The 18,729-nt window shown below is 41.1% G+C and overlaps 1 protein-coding gene across 4 annotated transcripts in view; it reads right to left on the bottom strand.

The window, feature by feature from the left end:
- The window catches only part of LOC119969061 (interleukin-1 receptor accessory protein-like 1), a 1,781,127-nt gene that overhangs the window by 1,602,726 nt on the left and 159,672 nt on the right, over positions 1–18,729 (bottom strand). For 3 of the 4 annotated variants that reach the window (XM_038802244.1, XM_038802246.1, XM_038802245.1), the window contains exon 2: positions 6,557–6,658. In XM_038802244.1, coding sequence (XP_038658172.1) covers positions 6,557–6,638 — 82 coding nt within the window. In that variant the 5' untranslated portion in view covers positions 6,639–6,658. Of the gene's footprint in view, positions 1–6,556; positions 6,659–18,729 lie in introns of those variants that run through there. The other variant, XM_038802247.1, reaches the window with a different exon arrangement.

The raw sequence follows: 18,729 nt of genomic DNA, 5'->3' as shown, positions 1-18,729 counted from the left end.
AAATTGTACACATTGCTCACAAGAAAATGCTCAACATGCCTCCTGGCTACTTTTCGATGCATGGTTCCTATATTAAAAACCTGTGTAGCTATCTGCAACATTTAATTGCAAAGTGAAACAAATATTCTTAACAGTTCCAAAGATATTTATGCTACAACATCAGCATGGACACAGAGTTAGAGTAGGGCATAGTTTGAGGTTCAGTGTTATAATAGCTCATGGAGGAGAAATGCAGTGCAGTGAACCAGGTCCAAGATAAATCCAGGGGTTCCATTGGGCATGTTGTACTTTTTAGACATATCTACTGTTAATCTAAATGTTCAGACCAGGGTACCAATTGGTCACCTTTATTAGAAAAATAATTCCAATGAAAACAGGGTTCTGCCCAGTGTCCCTTTAGAGCACCTGAATAATTTGGTTTAGGCCTTGGAAAATTTACAGATTCCATCACAGCCACTTAAATCTAAAATATGTGCCATGTCCACCTCAAAGATTCCAAGTGATGTTATTGTCTCGATGTACATTCAAAGGTTGATCCCTGCCTTCGGGCTTGCGCCTGCTTCGAGCCCCAAATTCTCCTGAAAGTGCCTTCACTGGTGACAGATGCAGAAGCTCCTGTTTCCACCTCCAACTTAAGTTTCTGTCCATTTACCTACACTGTAGCATAAAAAGGCTCTGCACGCACCTCACTCACATTAAACATGCTGTCGCAGCATTTCTCTTCCTGTTCTGAGCTTTCCAAGTGATGTGCAGCAGAATGAGGCTTCTTTGAATTTGAAATATCCTGCTCAGCCTTTGACTTGCTCTTCACACTCCTGCACTTTTCAGCTAAATGTTCCTTTTGGTTGGAATTGTGGCACACAGCGCTCCTGAACTTGCAATGATTCCACTGCATTGCCTTTTTTTGCAAGCTCGTTTTTTTACATGATACACTGCACCTGTCTGTGCCTCCCTATGTATCTTTTGAATATCCTTTGCATTGTTGGCAGCCATCTCCATGCCCTGAGACACTTCTAGAGCCTCTTGAAAGTTAGTGTTGTATCCCTCAAAAAACAACACTGTATGCCGTCTTTATTCATGCCATTGACCAATCTGTCCTGGAGCATATTCTCCAATGCTCAACCTCTCAGTGCTCAGTTCAGCAACAAAAGCAGTTATAGACTGTCCTGCCTTTTGAAAATGACGATAGAAATTAAATCGTTGGACAATCACTAAGGGCTTAGGATGGTGACGTTCTGAATGAGTGCAGCTAACACCACAAATTAAATGACCACCGGTTTCCGTAGTGTTGCCAAATTCCTCCCTAACTTGTAAGTCTTTGCCGCACACACACTCCAGAGAATTGAATGCTTTACAGCCTCATCTGAAATTCCATTTCAACCAGGGGCTGGTTCAGCACAATGGGCTAAATAACTGGGTTGTAAAGCAGAACAAGCCAGCAGCGCGGGTTCAATTCCCATATGAGCCTCCTCGAACAGGTGTCGGAATGTGGCGACTAGGGGCTTTTCACAGTAACTTCATTGAAGCCTACTTGTGACAATAAGCGATTATTATTATTATTTGCCAGGAAAAGATATCCCAAACTTCTAGTCCAGTTCTCGTGCCCCTCCACAAACTCCCTGATAGTCCCGAACATAACCAATGCTACCGACTATGTTGCAAATTAGCTACTCACTGCACAAAATGTCATGTCGCCATGCTGCACCTCAAAATGTCTTTCTTGTTCTTTTCATTCCTCAGCACTAGAAAGATGTGCTAACTTGACCACAAGAAAGTTACTCGAACATGTTGCACGAGTTAAATCTTCTTTACTTCAGAAAACATTTGAAGTAATAACACAGTTTAGCTTTAGACACCAGCAACAGCCAAAAACAACTGTACACAAGCCCCTAGTGGCTTTGGTGAAAGCCCGTGCGAGCTTGTGCTCCCAAAGATGTTACACACACATGCACACTTTTGTCAAAGACATCAATATACAATCAATTATGAACATTGTTATTGAAACTCTCTATAACACATGACCACAGCACTTGTTCTGTACCAAAAGGATAGACAATTCCTCCTGTGAAGACAATTTTCAGTGTAGATTGTTCCTCCTCTCCACCCCTTGCTGCCTTCAAGGTGATGAATTCACCATTATCCTGTCTTGCTTCTGTCATCCCTCGGAATTGTTTATTTTATGCCATTCTTCATCTTTCAGCAAGGTATGTAATTTAGTGAAATTTTTCTTTTGTAACGTCAGAGACCAAAGTTGCTTTGTGAGAACAGTTACCATGGATGCACAGTTCCATTCCTTGGAATACTAAATGTAGGCCTTTTGCGGTAGTGTCGGCATCACTTAGATTCAACTAGAATCAGGCAAAGTTCATCATATTACATTTGAATTGTAAGAAGTATTGGTATAGAGTTTCCAATTCTAACTTTATTAGATATTGTTACTTGGATAATGCTGAGCTGTTCCAGGACACCAAATCCTGAAAAGCTTTCCTCTAAATTAAAGATATCGATGATGATTTACTATTAATTCATTAACTTCTTAATTGACAGTAAATTAATGAGCTTAATACACAAAAATGCATTCTCCTCCATGTTAGTTCCAAACCAAAATTCTAATTTGAGATTACATTTGAGAAATACAAGCTTGTAGTAAGCAGCCAGTGATAAAAGAATAATTGTAATTTCTTCACAGGATCCACAATGTTCAATTCCTCATTCAATCCAAACTAATGACACCTATACCCCATTCAAAGATAACGGGCTGAAATCGCGTACAGCGATTGGCCGGAGAATCACAGTTCCCGACCAAATCAGGAGCGGCGCCGCTTTCGCGATGCTCCACCCTCTCCAAAGCGGCGTGTTGTACCGGCGGCCTCAGGACATTGCCTGAGGCTCACCCCCGATGCTCCGCCTCCGACTGGCCGAGTTCCCGACAACGTCGGTCACGTGTGGTCTCGTCCGTTGGGAACTCGGCATGGCGGCTGTGGACTCAGTCCAGCGCCGCCAGTCGATGGAGGGCCGACCTGCAGGCAGGGGGGGACTTTATTAGGGGTTGGGTTATTGTGGGGGGGTGGTCCTGGTGCGCGAGCCGGCCAAAAGGGGGCACTACTTTTGGCACCGCATCCGCAAGCAGCCTCCGCCATGTAGCACGACACAGCCACAGACACAACAATTCCCCGGGCTGTATCGGCAATCAGAGCTGGGTGCTCTATGCTGCCGGCATGTTAGCCCCCAGCAAAATGGGGAATCGGTGGCCATTTTACACCATTTTGTCTGGCATAAAACCCCATCATTTACTGTCCATCCCTAATTGTCCCATTGAACTGAATGGCTTGCTAGGCCATTTCACGGTGCGTTTAACAGTCAAGCACTTTGCTGCGGATCTGGAGTCATCTGCAGACCGGACCGGATAAGGACAGCAGAATCTTCCCCGACAGGACATTGGTGAACCAGATGGGTTCTCACAAAAAACACAATGGTTTCATTGTCATCATCTTCTAATTCCAGATTTCTAATTCCAGATTTTGGTTATCGATTTCAAATTTCACCAACTGCAATGGTGGGATTCAAACCCGGATGCCAGTGCATTACCCTGATTTTCTGGATTACTAGTCCAGTGACAATGCCACTACACCAGCACCTCCCTCAGCATGTCAACTGGAACGCCCTTAATATCACTAATTTAGACTATGCCAATGGCAGGATTCGAACCCATGTCTCCACAGAGACTAGATTCTATATCCAACGACTTTGACTGTTCGGCTAAGCTGCCATGGAAAAAGTCCTATGGGTACCAAAAATTCTCAGCTGTACACAAGGTTACCCACTACTAGCACAGACAATTACTTAGTATAAAACAAACACATGGCACTTTCTAACCCAGTTCATACTGCTTTTACTGTAGATTTAGCCGAATAGAAAGGGTACTTTGGAATGATATCCGCAATGCACCATAACATGTCTGGTGTATGAAACACGTGTACGATGCTAATTAAAACAAATGTCTTCCTGCACTACAAATAGTGAAGACATTAAATGTTATGTCAGTTAGGTCAAGCTAATATAATTTTAGACGAGACGTTTTGTTTATCGGAGGCACCTGATCAGACATCTTCTATTTATTGATCTAAACAGACTGTTCAGCATCATATATCAGGTTATCTTAACTACAAATATCCCAAGGGAATATTTCCATAAAAGTGCACTTAGTTATTCAAAATAATTTTTTTTAGATTGATAGATTAAATAATGTCTTTTAACCTTCACTCGTGTATACATTTCCTGGGGATTTTCCAACTCAATCTCATTTGAGTGGATTGTGTGCTGTGTAATGACCAACATGTAACTGACAGAGGGATCAATTGAAAGCTTTAACAATCTACAATGTTTTATTTCAATCTACAAGTTCCAAACTGTACAAAGTAAATTTCACTTATGTCAGATACGCCATCACAGTATTCAGTCAATGCATGGATTAACATGGATAACCTCTGCAGAAAGTGTTTCTTTTTAATGCACTTGTTATAAACTTATATTTAAAATAAAATGTAACTATTGTAATTCTGGCAGTGCAATTATGTTAAGTGCCATGAAATCAAACTTGAATGTGAAATTTCTTTCTAGATTTCTTCATCCAAGAATCAGTTCCCCACAAGTGAGAAACAGTAACAAAGGTTGAGGCTTTTAAGTAATTAGTCTGTTCCAATTTGCCCAGTCAAATGAATAGCGGCTCGAAATCTAATTGGGAAACGGTAAAGTTGATCACTCTTAAAAGCTTATTTAAGTGAGCAAACATACAGCAACACCCCATCATAATTCACTGGTGACATTGCTGAATTTGTGAGAAACTATCCAAATGGTATACAGCTTTGTTAAGAATAATGCAACATGCACATCTTCCTGACATGACACAAGACTATTTGCACATTATTTGTACACTTTACACACTAACCTCTTCACCAGGATGCAATATTTGCAATGAAGATCAGATCATAGAGAATCAAAAGCTTGTTGAGGGAAAAACGTATTCACAACAAGTTTACCAGAATTTTCCAAGCCAATAGGTCTCAAAATGTATGTTTTATTCTTCTGCAGTTTTAGCAAAAGCTTTTAAGATAAATTGGGTGAAACCTCTGCTAAATTGGCAGAGAGGGGGATTTTAATTGAATGTATTACACCTTCGTGTATCATCACTCTGAGGCATAATTTCAGAGTGATTGGGATCATTTTCCCACTTCCAATAGAAGAAGCCTCATCCGTTAGCAGCAAATAATGCAAACTTGGGTGAAAGTTGATTTGTTTGGAAATGTATACTATCATTTCAGTTATGTACTCCTAATAAGTGAAATCTACTGCCGAGATCACAAGGTTGGAAAATTACATCAACAATTCATACATAAAGTGAATATCCTCAGTCAGCATCCAACAGTTTTATTTTAGTTTAAATTAACTAATAGATGGTATAAACATCATGCCTGATGAAAATGCATGAGATTAGAAATGTACGCCACTCTGGTACTTTCTAATATTCAATCATGATTTGCCAGTAAGTTATCTAGTTAGTACATTCATAGAATATTAATAACAATTTACAGTTCTTCATCAAGTATGCACCACGTGTGGCTCTGGAGAAATTCCTCTGAGACTCCACCTTAAAAGATCACGAATGTTACAGATATTTTACTGCAACTTGAAAATATTTCACAAGACAGAAGTATTTACAGAAAAGGGTTCTTTCATATTAACAGAAACTGAATCTTTTATTACCATGTTTCCCCCGGAAAGAAAAACAGTAAGATTGCACTTCATATTACAAGCAGCCATCACAACCCACAAATATTTCAAATGTAGAAGCTGTCTATTTCACCATTATAGATGCTGGAACTACATATTACAGAAGGTAATTTTATGAATTTGTACTCCAGCATTTAATTTTGCTTTCTGTTCAGACTTGTAGATATTCTGATTATCTGTCAACTAGCTCTGTCTGTACAATTACCTAGAGAGTGCCTTAACAAGTAAAATAATTTGAAAGTGAGAAGTTCCCATTACTTCTAATATATTTTCAGCTGATTTCTAATTTTAGTGAAAGAGTGGAACACACTTATTCAAGCTTGCATCTTTACTAAAATTAACAAATCAAAGAAAAGACACCCTCACATTTATCTGTTGGCAGACCATTACCATACTGAATTTCACCTTTTAGATTTCCCATGCAAATTAATACAAATGTTTGATCCATGCCCAAAAACACAATTACTTGTAAACAACAAAAAATGATACACAGAAATGCTGGGATGATCTATCAAGCTTTCGAAAAGCTACTTATACTTCAAAATCTGGAGACTACTAACATATTCCAACTTCGCTGCAATGTGCATATAAACAAAATTGCAATAGATTATTTGTGCTTGGAAGTTAACAAGGCTTAATTTTTAAATGATGACTGGCTGTGTTACACAGAAATTCGAGTATTGATTGTTGCACATTACAATTAGGTTTCAGAAGCATTTCCAGTACAGCAATAAATTGTAGAAATGACTGAAAACAGTTTGCTTACCTGAGCCTCGTTTGGATACAATCTTCAGGCTTTGAATCGTGGATGTATACAAGAGAATCATTAAATAAATGACAAATTTCATTTTCCAGGTCGAAAGGCAGCCTAAAAGTAAAACATATTGTCTGTTAGCAGTATGAAAGGCACATGCAATTAAATCAAATTTCTCATCCTGAAAGAAAAACAAGTAGTTTGGCAATATATTGGTTATGAATTCATAAGTCTTGTAGATGCCCGTAACAAATCTTATCACAATGAACCAATTAATACAGATTGCTGTCTGGACTTCATTGCAATTATGCACCAGAGCTATCCAATTAGTTCGAATCATTTACTCTTCCCTCATATGACCCTACAAATAATTCCTTTTCAAGTATACAGTGAGTATACCATTCACTCTCATTTTTTAAAAACATGATTGTGGAAGTTACTCATTTTGCAAGCTGCTGACTTATCACTTTATTAACTCTTTCTGATGCTAATAAATGGAAGAAATACCAAGACTCCCAATTGTCTTTTGAAAGATATGACTAAATCTGCTTCCATCAACCTTTCAGGCAGTGGTTTCCAGAATAGGCACCAAATTAAAAAGGAAAGTCAAACAACTGTTCAGGATTTACAGCATCGGCACTGTTGTGATCATAAACTCAAAACTGTAGTGGGGTCTCAATGCCACTCCCCATGCCCAACTCCGAGTTCTCAAATTATGCACCCAACTCCAAGGGTGGGGAATTATCTGAAGTCAGAGATACATCGTTTGCCAGGCGGAAGTTCCAATTCCACAAGACTAGAATATACAAGCAAGGGTTTTCAGGTGATTGTGTGAGCTACTTCAGCATCACCCATCATAATGACTTCATAATGCCTTGAGTGCTTTACATTAATGAATAATTTCTTTAAGTGAAGTGAGTACCACTCACTCTCATTTTTTTAAAACACGATTGTGGAAGTTACTAGTTTTGCAGCTGCTGACATATCATTTTATTAACTCTTTCTGATGCTAATAAATGGAAGAAATACCAAGACTCCCATTAGTAATGCATTGTGCCCCAGAATAATCATGGCTATTACCAATTATTTTTATTTTGAACTTCCATAATCAGCAAAACAAACCTATTTTTATCTAGCTTCCACATAATTAACCACAATAAATGAATTACAACTTTCCGTAACATTATGTAATACACTGTGTGGCTGGTTAGATGGCTAGAGTATGATGCAGATGATGGCAACGGCTTTAATAGTTTATGCAGGCTTGCCTCCTCGCCTTTCCCCATGTTTGCAGATTCTGGGAACCGCTGTAAAACATACATGAAAGAGAAATGGGCACTTAATTAGGAGCAGGGGAACAGAGTGTGAAATGGTTGACAACAGGTGGCAAGGTGAGAAACCAAGCCACAAAATAACAAAAGGCCTGTTGTGAGGGAATGTACTGAGGCAAGCAATTGGAAGAGAGACTGAGAACAGTCGGAAAGCTGGAATGGACAGTGAGCAAACAGGGAAATTACTTGTAAATGGGACAGCATGATGGCACAGTGGTTAACACTGCTGCCTCAGAGCATCGGGGACCCAAGTTCAATTCCGGCCTTGGGTAACTGTGGAGTTTGCTTGGTTTCCTTGTGTTTGTGTGGGTTTTCTCTGGGTGCTCCAGTTTCCTCCCACTAACCAAAGATGTGCAGCTTAGGTAGATTGGCTACGCTAAAATTGCCCCTTAATATCCAAAGGTTTGCAAGCTAGGTGGGGTTATGGGAGTAGAACAGGGACGTGTGCCGAGGTAGGGTGCTGTTTCAGAACGTGGTGCAGACCTGATGAGATGCACTCTAGGGCTTCTATGGAAGCACGTTATGTTATGAAGCCATTATTTCAGGGGATACCAAAGTAACTTCCCTGAAAATTGCTATTAATTATTACAATCCTGCCAAATTGGAGACCACCCTTGGGGTCATGTGCAGACCTTTGGTGAACTCTGGAAATTGATGTGGGGATTGGCCTTGGGATTCTGTTACAAAGTTAAGTGTACAGTCAGTGGCTGCTTCACTGTGGCTGCTTCACTGTGGCTGCTGTAAATCCAAAATTATTATGTGACTTTCTTTTTCAATTTAGTGACAAATCTGAAATGTACTGCCAGAAAGAGTGGCAGAAGCAACAAAACTGGGTATCAGTCACCAGAGTCCAGCACTACAAAGAGGTGAGTGGCAAGAAATAGGTTTATTACTTTCAATGCGAAAGAGTGTATTCCGCCCCATTGGAGGTGGACAACAGGAAGTGGATGTTCATCCCTGGGTAGTTTTGCAATCCTCTATGAGAAATCAGAGGTGGCTGGCAGGAAATCTCCATCTGTAGATTCAAAACCTGCTTTGAACTGCCTGCAGAAATGCAAACCTATTAGGTTATTTGAGATGTTTGTCCTCTAGAATGGGATGTGAGGTGAGTTCCATGATCATCCATCACCAAAAGTAGAAGCATTAAAATCACAGAGCAGTGGAAAGCAGTAGGAAATGGCCCACTCCATTTTAATTCTTCCCTCGCTCCTTTCCTGCTGATGCTCAAGTGATAACATTTAGATTCTGGTATTGTTTCTCTGTTAATTTGTTTTTATCTCCAAAGTTATTATGAAAATTTTATCAATTATGATTTTAGGAAATAATGTTCAACGCCAAATGTGACAGAAATGACAAAACCAATGAGAGTTTCAACCAGTAGTCAGTGACAACAAATAAGCACCAGCTCCATATTTAATTTCAAATCACTTAGCTAAATTTACAATGATGAATAAGTGTGGGGAAAAAAATTAAACCTTATCATTGGCATCATGTTGGTTAGCTCAGCTGGCAAAACATGTGGTGCAAAATAACGCCAACGGCGTTCAATCTCTCTATTGGTTGAGATCGTTAATGAAGGTCTGCTCCCTTACCTAGTCTCACGCTTGATGAGAGTGGTGCCCCTCAAGCTATATAACCAAATATCTCTCCCTAATGGAGATAACTCTTTGTGGCCCTTCCTGAACTGGTGCTATGTCTTTTCGTCCGACGTCATTTCGTCCAACGACACTTCGTCCACGTCTTTTGGTCCAATGTCTTTTTGTCCGCTCGTCATTTGGTCCAAGGTCATTTTGTCCGGTGATTTTTTTCGTCAAAGAACTTTTGTGACTGTTTACGTGTTTTTGTCGGATGATTTTCTTCGTCAAAGAATTTTTGTGACTTTTTACGTGTTTTTGTCGGATGATTTTCTTTGTCAAAGAATTTTTGTGACTTTTTACGTGTTTTTGTCGGATGATTTTTTTTGTCAAAGACTTTTTTAGTAGCTTAGTAATTTAGCATGACCAAACTTGCTTAGTAGCACTCCACTCCACTTTAACTTTTGTAAATAGAAATCTTCTCAAATGCACATAATATACAATAAAGGATCTTTATAATCGGCCTCTTTCCTTTAACGGGCCTCGTTAAAGGATAGTTATTATCGTTCTCTCCCCTTTAACGAGCCTCGTTAATTCTGGATTTCCCGCTAATCCAGCGGCTAGACACGGTTTTGAAATACCTGAAAAATATTGCAAACTTGACAATGGCGAGCAGTTTCTGAGGTACGATTCGGGCGTCGAGGATCAACAGCGCTTCCCAGTATTCGCATCAGAAAGTGCTGTTCAGGATTTAGCATCATATCCTCATTGGGCATGTGATGGAACATTCAAGATTGTGCCACAACAGTGGTTTCAACTGTTCTGCATTCATGTACAAGTTAAAGGTAGCAATCTACCAAGGGTCTTTGCATTACTGCCGAATAAAAGGAAGCAGACATACGAATTATTCTTTGACCAATTGAAAATTATGCAACCTAATGCAGATCCGATTGATATCATGGCAGATTTCGAAGTTGCAGTTCACAAGGCAATTAATTCATCATTCCTTAATGCATCTGTCGTGGCATGTTTGTTTCATTTGAGCCAATCTGTGTTTCGATAAATTACCGATTTAGGCCTCAAAAAAAATACAACACAGACTCTGAATTCTGTCTTAAAATTCGATGTTTCTCAGCATTAGCTTTCCTCCCCGTTGAAGATGTCGAAGAGGCTTATGAAGATTTGATAGACGATGAAGAAATACCTGCTGAATTCATCGTTTACTTCGACTTGACTTACATAGGCATTGTGAGAGGACGTGGTGCCAGACGAAGGAGAGAAACACCTACATTCCCGACAGCTGTATGGAATGTTAATCAGCGTGTTCTACAAGATCTACCGAGAACAAATAATGCTGCTGAGGGGTTTCATTCTGCGATTAAGCGTTCGGCGGGTGGAGCTCATTTGAATATCTGGAGGTTAATCAAAACTCTGAAGGAAGAGGAAGGGCTAATAATAGGCAAAAAGGCTCAAATTCTTCGGGGAGATCAGTCGACTTCATGTACGCGATACAAGAAAATAACAGAACGCCTCAAAAGATTGGTCGTTGAATATGTTCCTACAGCGAAAATTGATTTCTTGAGGAATGTTGCTCACAATTTACATCAATTTTAAGTAATTTCGGGAATTCATCCTTAGTAAACTTTTAGATCTTTTTAAATGCATTTTTAGATTTTTTAACTTTTTAACTGCATTTTTCAGCTTGCATTTTACTTGCATTTCATCAATTACTTGCATTTTAGCATTAAATTCACTTGCTGTATTGTGCCTGCTTTCTATCAATTAAATGCTTTTATACGGAGTTGATTTGTAATTGGTTAATTGGACGAAGTGACGTTGGACCAAAAGACGGGCGGACAAAAAGACGTTGGACCAAAAGACGTGGACGAAGTGTCGTTGGACGAAATTACGTCGGACGAAAAGACGCGACAAAAGACGCAACGATCACTGTCGTACCCCACTAGTCCCTGCCTGGCATTTGGAAAAAGACCCATTAATTCCTACTCTTTGTTTCGTGTCTGCCAACCAATTTTCTATCCATCTCAATATACTACCCCTAATCCCATGTGCTTTAATTTCACACCCTTATCTCCTATGTGGGACTTTGTCGAAAGCCTTCTAAAAGTCCAAATAAACCACATCCTCTGGCTTCCCCTCATCTACTCTGCAAGTTACATTCTCGAAGAATTCCAGTAGATTTGTCAAGCATGATTTCCCCTTCATAAATCCATATTGTCTTGACCCAATCCTGCCACTATTTTCTCAGTGGTCTGCTATAAAATCTTTGATAATGGATTCTAGAACATTCCCCGGTACCAATGTCAGGCTTACTGGTCTATAATTCCCTGATTTCTCTCTCCAGTCTTTTTTTAAATATTGGGGTTATATTAGCTACCCTCCAATCTATAGGACCTGTTCCGGAGTCCACAGAATTTCAGAAGATCACCACTAACGCATCCACTATTCCTAGAGCCACTTCCTTAAGTACTCTGGGATGTAGATTATTAGATCCTGGGGATTTATTAGCATTCAATCCCATCAATTTCCCCAACTCCATTTCTCTACTGACATTGATCTCCTTCAGTTCCTCTCTCTCACTAAAACCTGCGTTCCCAACATTTCTGGTATCTTGTGTTCTCATTTGTGAAGACAGAACCAAAGCATGTATTTAGTTGCTCAGCCATTTCTTTGTCCCCCATTATAAATTCCTCTGTTTCCGACTGTAAGGGGCCTACATTTGTCTTCATCAATACTTTTCTTCATGTACCTATTGAAATATTTACAGTTAGTTTGTTATGTTCCCTGCAAGTTTACTCTCAATCTATTTTCCCCTTCTTAATCAATCCCTTGGTCTTCCTTTGTTGAATTCTAAACTGTTTCCAATCCTCAAACCTGTTATTTTTCTTAACCAATTTGTGTGCATCTTCCTTGGATTCAAAACTATCTCTAATTTATCTTGTAATTCATGGTTAGGCCACCTTTCCCATTTTACCTTAGTGCCAGACAGGAATAAATAATTGTTGCAGCTCTCCCATGAGCTTCTTGAATGTTTGCCATTGCCTATCTACAATCATCCCTTTAAGTAACATTTCCCAACTGAACATAGCCAATTCACACCTCATTTCATCGTAGTTTCCATTATTAAGTTTCAGAACCCTAGTCTCGGAATCAATTACGTCACTCTTCATCTTGATGAAAAATTTTATATTATGGTCGCTCATTACCAAGGGGTTTTGCACAACTAGATTGACAATTATTCTGTTCTCATTACACATGAATGGCCTGTTCTTTAGTTGGTTCCTCAACATATTGGTCCAGAAAACCATCCTGTCTCCACTCCAGGAATTCCTCCTCTAATATATTGCGACTAATTTGATTTGCCCAATTTATATGCAGATTAAAATCACCCATAATTATTGAGGTTTCTTTATCGCATGCATCTCTACATTCCTGTATAATGCCATTCCCAACATTATCGCTACAACTTGGGGGTCTATATACAATGCCCACTAATTGTTTTGGCCCTTGTTCTCATCCCTGGTCAACCTGCAGCCACGTGTCCATAATTCTGATTATATCATATCCGTTTATGTCTATTTACATGAACAGTTCATCCACTTTATTGCAAATGCTCCGCATGCTAAGGTATAAAGCCTTTAAGCGCGTCTTTCTAACATTACTTGTCCCGCTCCCAATATTTTCCACTGTGGCCTGTTTCAATCTCGCCCTTGGTTTCTCTGCCCATCACTTTTCTTATTTCTCTTTCTGTCTTTTGTTTTTGTCATTGTTTCCTCCTCCTCTTACTTTAAAAAAAAAAAAATATTTTATTGGCATTATCAATTTTCTGTACATTGCATTTGGTGTTTGTTATTGTCCAGTGTATGAGATTTTCTTGGACCTATTTACAATTTGTCTCCGTCTGTCTCGGTGCGTGATCCTCCCCGCCCCCCTCCCACTTTGATACCCTCCTGCTCATTCGTGTGTGTGCCCCCCCCCCCCCCCGCTTGTACTTCAGCTCTCCCCTTTCCCTCCCTTCCTTCCTTCCGTCTGCCTCGTGGGTGGGGGAGGGAGGGTCTTCCGCACCCTCACCCTCCCTCTGTGTTATTCTCTTTATTAGCCTCAGGTTCCCCCCTCTCTTCCTCCCCTCTCCCCCTGTGCTGTGTATTGCTGTCATTCCTCTTTTAATTTTCCTCTCTGCTAGTTATTGTTGGCCTCGAACAAGTCTTGGAACAGGCAGAACAATTGCCCCATGCTTTAAGGGAGCCTTCTTCAGACCCTTTGTCTCCAAATGGAGAAATTCCGACAGGTTTGGCAGCCAGTCTGCAGCTGTGGGTGGTGCTGCTGATCACCAGTCGATAAGGGAAGTGAAAGCAAGCGTGTCGGCCTTCCTCCCCATGCATAGCTCTGGCTGCTCTGATACCTCAAATATTGCCACTTTTGGGCACAGCTCCACCCTCACCCCCACAACCTTGGACATCGCCTCGGAGAAGGCTGTCCATAACCCAGCAAGTTTGGGGCTGGCCCAAAACATGTGGGTGTGGTTGGCCGGGCCTCTCTGGCACCGTTCACATTTGTCTTCCACCTCCAGGAAGAACCTGTTCATTCGGCTCTCCTGTGGCTTCTTACATATGTTCCCATCCCCCTTCTCTTTTAGTTTAAACCCTCCCAAGCCTCTCTAGCAAATACTCCTCCAGGACATCAGTTCCAGTTCTGCCCTTGTGTAACACATCCAGTTAGCACTGGTCCCACCTCCCCCAGAACTGGTCCCAATGTCCAGGAATCCAAAACCGTCCCCCTCTAACCATCTCTTCAGCTACATATTCATCCAATACATCCTGCTATTTCTACTCTGACTAGCACATGACACTGGTAGCAATCCTGAGATCGCTACCGTTGAGGTCCAACTTCTCAACTTGCTTCCGAACTCCCTGTATCCCGCTTTTAGATCTCATCCCTTTTTTTACCCATGTCGTTAGTATCGATGTGTACCACAACCACCAGTTGTTCAGCCTCCCATTCCAGAATGCCTGTAATCGCTCAGAGAAATCCTTGACCCTAGCACCCGGGAGGCAACATCCCATGCTGGAGTGTCGTTTGCAGCCACAGAAATGCCTATCTATTCCCGTTACAATTGAATCCCAGTAATATTGCATACATACACTTTTTACTTCTCCCCTATGCAGCAGAACCAACCGTGGTGCAACGAATTTGGTTGTTGCCACTTTCCCCTGAAAGTTCATTCTCTTCAACAGTATCCAAAGCAGTATTTTGCAGGGGAATGGTCACAGGATAATCCTGCATTGCCTGCAGAGTCCCCTTTTCTGTCTGATAGTCACCCATTCACTGCCTGTCTGTGGAGTCTGAGCCTGCAGTGTGACCACCTCTCTGTAAGTGCCAACCATGACACTGTCTACCTCGCGGATGCTCCACAGTGTCCCCATCGACCTCCTCCAGCTTTGAAACCCGAGCTTCCAGGAGCTGCAGTTAGAGACACTTCCTGCAAACATACTGGCCCTAGGCACTGGAAATGTTCCCCCGCATGGAGCCCGAGGAATATGATGAAGGGAGGAATTTCAGATATATATACATGTAGTTGGTACTGTAATGCTTAAAAGTCTGGGTTCTGTTGTGTATCTCAGTACTGCAGGAATGTATTTAAAAATCTTGCTTTGAAAGGCAGCTAGACTTTGGGGTTACAGAGGTGCAATTAAAATATTGTAAAAGTAAGAGCGTAATTCATTCCAACCATGGGTATTGTTTGCCGAAGTAGGGCTATTCGAATTTTATTTAGAGAAAAAGGTTTCCTGAGGAGTAGATAAATCGAGACATGTGTTTAGCTTTAGTAAGATGGTCATAACCCAGTTAGTGAGATAGAGAAGATGTGGTTATGGGAGGATCTGGAGCTGAAGCAGTCAGGTGTTGAGTTTAGTTTAGATTAGGATGTGAACAGGCCAATAGCCGTGAGAAACAGTTTAGTTTAAAATAGTTGATTGTGAACAGAACAGGGGCTTTTTTTCAAATGCCACTTAGTTAAAAATTAGTTTCACACATGCAAGAATCTGCAAGCTGGTTCCTCAAGTCAGTCAGTAAGTCTCTCTCACTCTCTCTCTGACACACAATGCAGTTTATCTAAGACATCTCAATAAATCAAGTTTTCCTGGATCTGCCAACTGTATTTAAAAGTGGGTTGTGGCATGACATGGTTTTGCTTGATTGGAGATGAACAGATAGCAGTATGGACATAAATGTATACCATTTTACTGATCAGTTTTGTTTAACAGGTAATTCTAATTAGTGAGTTTAATACTGTGTTAGTATTAAAGTTTGTTTTAATATACCATACCCGTATTCATTCATGGAATGCTTCCTGGAGCAAAGTAACCTTTCCTCACAGTCTTACAAATTAAATTAAATATTGGGGCTTCTGTCAGCTATCTTGGGCGGGATTCTCCCCTACCCAGTGGGGCGGGGGGTCCCGGCGTAGCGGAGTGGTTGGCACCACGCCGACTGGCGCCAAAACCGGCACCAACGGCCTTTGACGCCCGGCGCCGGGGCTGGCCGGAAAGCCTTCGCCGGTTTGCGCATGCGCCGGTGGTGACGTCAGCGGCAACTGCCGCTGAAGTCACCACCGGCGCCTGCGCGCTGGGGGATTCTCTTCCACCTCCACCATGGTGTAGGCCGTGGCGGCGGCGGAAGAGAAAGAGTGCCCCCATGGCACTGGCCCGCCCGCCGATCGGTGGGCCCCGATCGCGGGCCTGGCCACCGTGGGGGCACCCCCTGGGATCCGATCGCTCCGTGACCCCCCAGGACCCCGGTGGTCCGCCCGCGCCGCCGATCCCGCCACCACCAGAGGTGTTTCAAACCTCGGCGGCAGGAGAGGCCTCCCAGTGTCGGGAGTTCGACCCATCGCGGCCGGAGAATCACCGCAGGGGGCTTGCCGCTCGACGTGGCGCGATTCCCGCCCCCGCCGATTCCCGGGTGGTGGAGAATTTCTGCAACGGCGGGGGCGGGATTTTCGGCGGCCCCGGGCGATTCTTCGACCCTGCGTGGGGTCGGAGAATTTCGCCCCTGGTCTGGATTGTAATAAAATTGGGGCTCTTTACTGGGATTTTAAAGTTTTATTTCCTTGTTTAGTTTGAGACTATTGAATTTAAAAACATTAAGTCTGTGTGGAACTGGTGCTTTCTTTCAGGTGTTGAAGTTTAAAGAGAGAGTGACTGGTACAATGGTTCATTCTGTTGTAAAGATTTTTCTGGGTGTGGAAGAGATTACTGTAGCTGGTTTACAAAGGGTAGCTAAAACAGCTTTTGGGTTTGTGGTTTTGCTGCTGAAGACATTACCTGAAGCGGTGAGTAAGATGGAGATGATACAAGCAACAGCACAGCATTTAAATTTGCTGGAAACACAGCTTGAATCTTTAGAATTAGCTGGAATTCAATTATAAACAAAAAATTTGAAATACAGAAGAAAGATAAACAGAGAGAAATAGAACAGAGTAAATTGGAACTGAGAGAAAAGTAGAGAGTGGCTATGGCAGAGGAAAAAGAAAGTGAGAGGTCTGCAATTGCGGAAGCAAAGGAAGAGAGATCTTCTGAAGGAAAAGAGAAAACTTGATGTGGACGTGGAAAGATTGACAAGAGAAGAAAGTGATGAGGAAAAAGAGAGAAGCATAGGAAAAAGAGCGAATTTGAACTTCAGAAACTGGAACAGCAAAACATCAATGGAAAATGGGGAAGTTAAAGGTAGCTGAGGAAAGTCTAGAGAAGGGAGAAGCCCCTCATAGTCAAAATCCAAGCGGAGATATGTTTACATATATTCAAGACCTATCCAGGTTTGATGGGAAAGATGTGAACGCCATTTTTAAAAGATCTCATTTGAGAAATGGCTGAACAATGGAATTGGCCAAAGACCATGTGGGTAGTGTTGGTTCAAACAAAGTTAGTAGGTAGAGATTGTGAAGTATTTGCTTCAATATCAGAGGAGGCATTTAAGGATTAGGGCTGTTTGTTCTTTAATTATGATGAGGTGAGAGAAGCTATATTAAGTGCATATGAACTAGTGCCAGAAGCCGACAGACAGATGTTTAGAAATCTAGGAAAGAACAAGGTCAGATGTATGTACATATACAATTTTAAAGAAGTAAACAAAATAATTTTGATAGGTGGATAAAAACATTAAAAATAGACCAAACTTTTAACATTCTTAGGGAAACAATTATTTTGGAAGAATTTAACGATTCACTTCCCACGTGAGAACCCATGTGGAGTTAAAACTGCTCGACTGGCAGCAGAAATGGCAAATGATTTTGAATTAATTCACAAGGCCAGGCCAGATTTTCAACATCAATTTCAATCGGTGAAGGATAGAAGCTGGGAAAATGAGAAATCCATAGGTGGTCAAGGCAAAAGAAATCTAGTTGGAGATATTAAGGAGAGTTTGCTTCAGGTTAAAAAGGAAACCTATGATACTGGGAGAGAGATAATAAAAACTTAAATGTTTTCATTGTAATGAAGTTAGACACATGAATTTGCAATGTTGGTGGCTTAAGAAAAACAATGGGAAGACAGACCATTAAAACAAGATAAGGCAATGGGGTTTATTCAAGTGGAAATATAAAACATGGTTCCCATGGAGGAGGTGCAACACTGTGTACAGCCTGTTCAGAGGTTGGTGTATAAGCAGGGTCCAGATCAGTGAACAGTTTTTGTTTGGATACATTCTCAAAACCTCCTATTAATTTTGAATACTTTATCAGATCTGATTATTCTGTTCTAATGAAACAATCCTTTGTTTTTCTCATCTCTCCTTGTCTGGAATCACCTTAGTGAATCTCTTAAGTGTGACAATATGTGTATTGTGAGAATAATGAAGGGTTAACAATTTGCTATAACTACATTCAACCACTAAATGGCAATCGAGCGCATCCGGGGGATCACGTGATACTCTTGAGTCGGGGAGTAGGTAGTTAGGCGAGATAGTCAACAGTCGTGTTATCAAGAGCTCTGCAGTTATAATCACAGTTTTAGTCATTCTATAATCTTTTACATCTCAGCAAGCAAGTTCAATCTATTTAGTTGTAGTATAAATAAATTATCTTTGTTCAAAACATAGTTTGATGTTCTTTGTGAGACTCTGCACTTCCAAAAATCAAAGAACATCACATGATACCAGGAGTGGACATCATAAGGTATCAGGTGTGCATGCTACAGATAAGTTGAAATATACAGAATGAAGAGAAGTTTACTAGAAATTTCCATTAATAAAACATCTAACCAGAGTC

This window comes from Scyliorhinus canicula, chromosome 7, assembly GCF_902713615.1.
Source record: "Scyliorhinus canicula chromosome 7, sScyCan1.1, whole genome shotgun sequence".
NCBI classification, from domain to species: Eukaryota; Metazoa; Chordata; class Chondrichthyes; order Carcharhiniformes; family Scyliorhinidae; genus Scyliorhinus; species Scyliorhinus canicula.
Note: the sequence above shows the minus strand (reverse complement) of the source record. Positions and strands in the feature narration are given on the sequence as shown.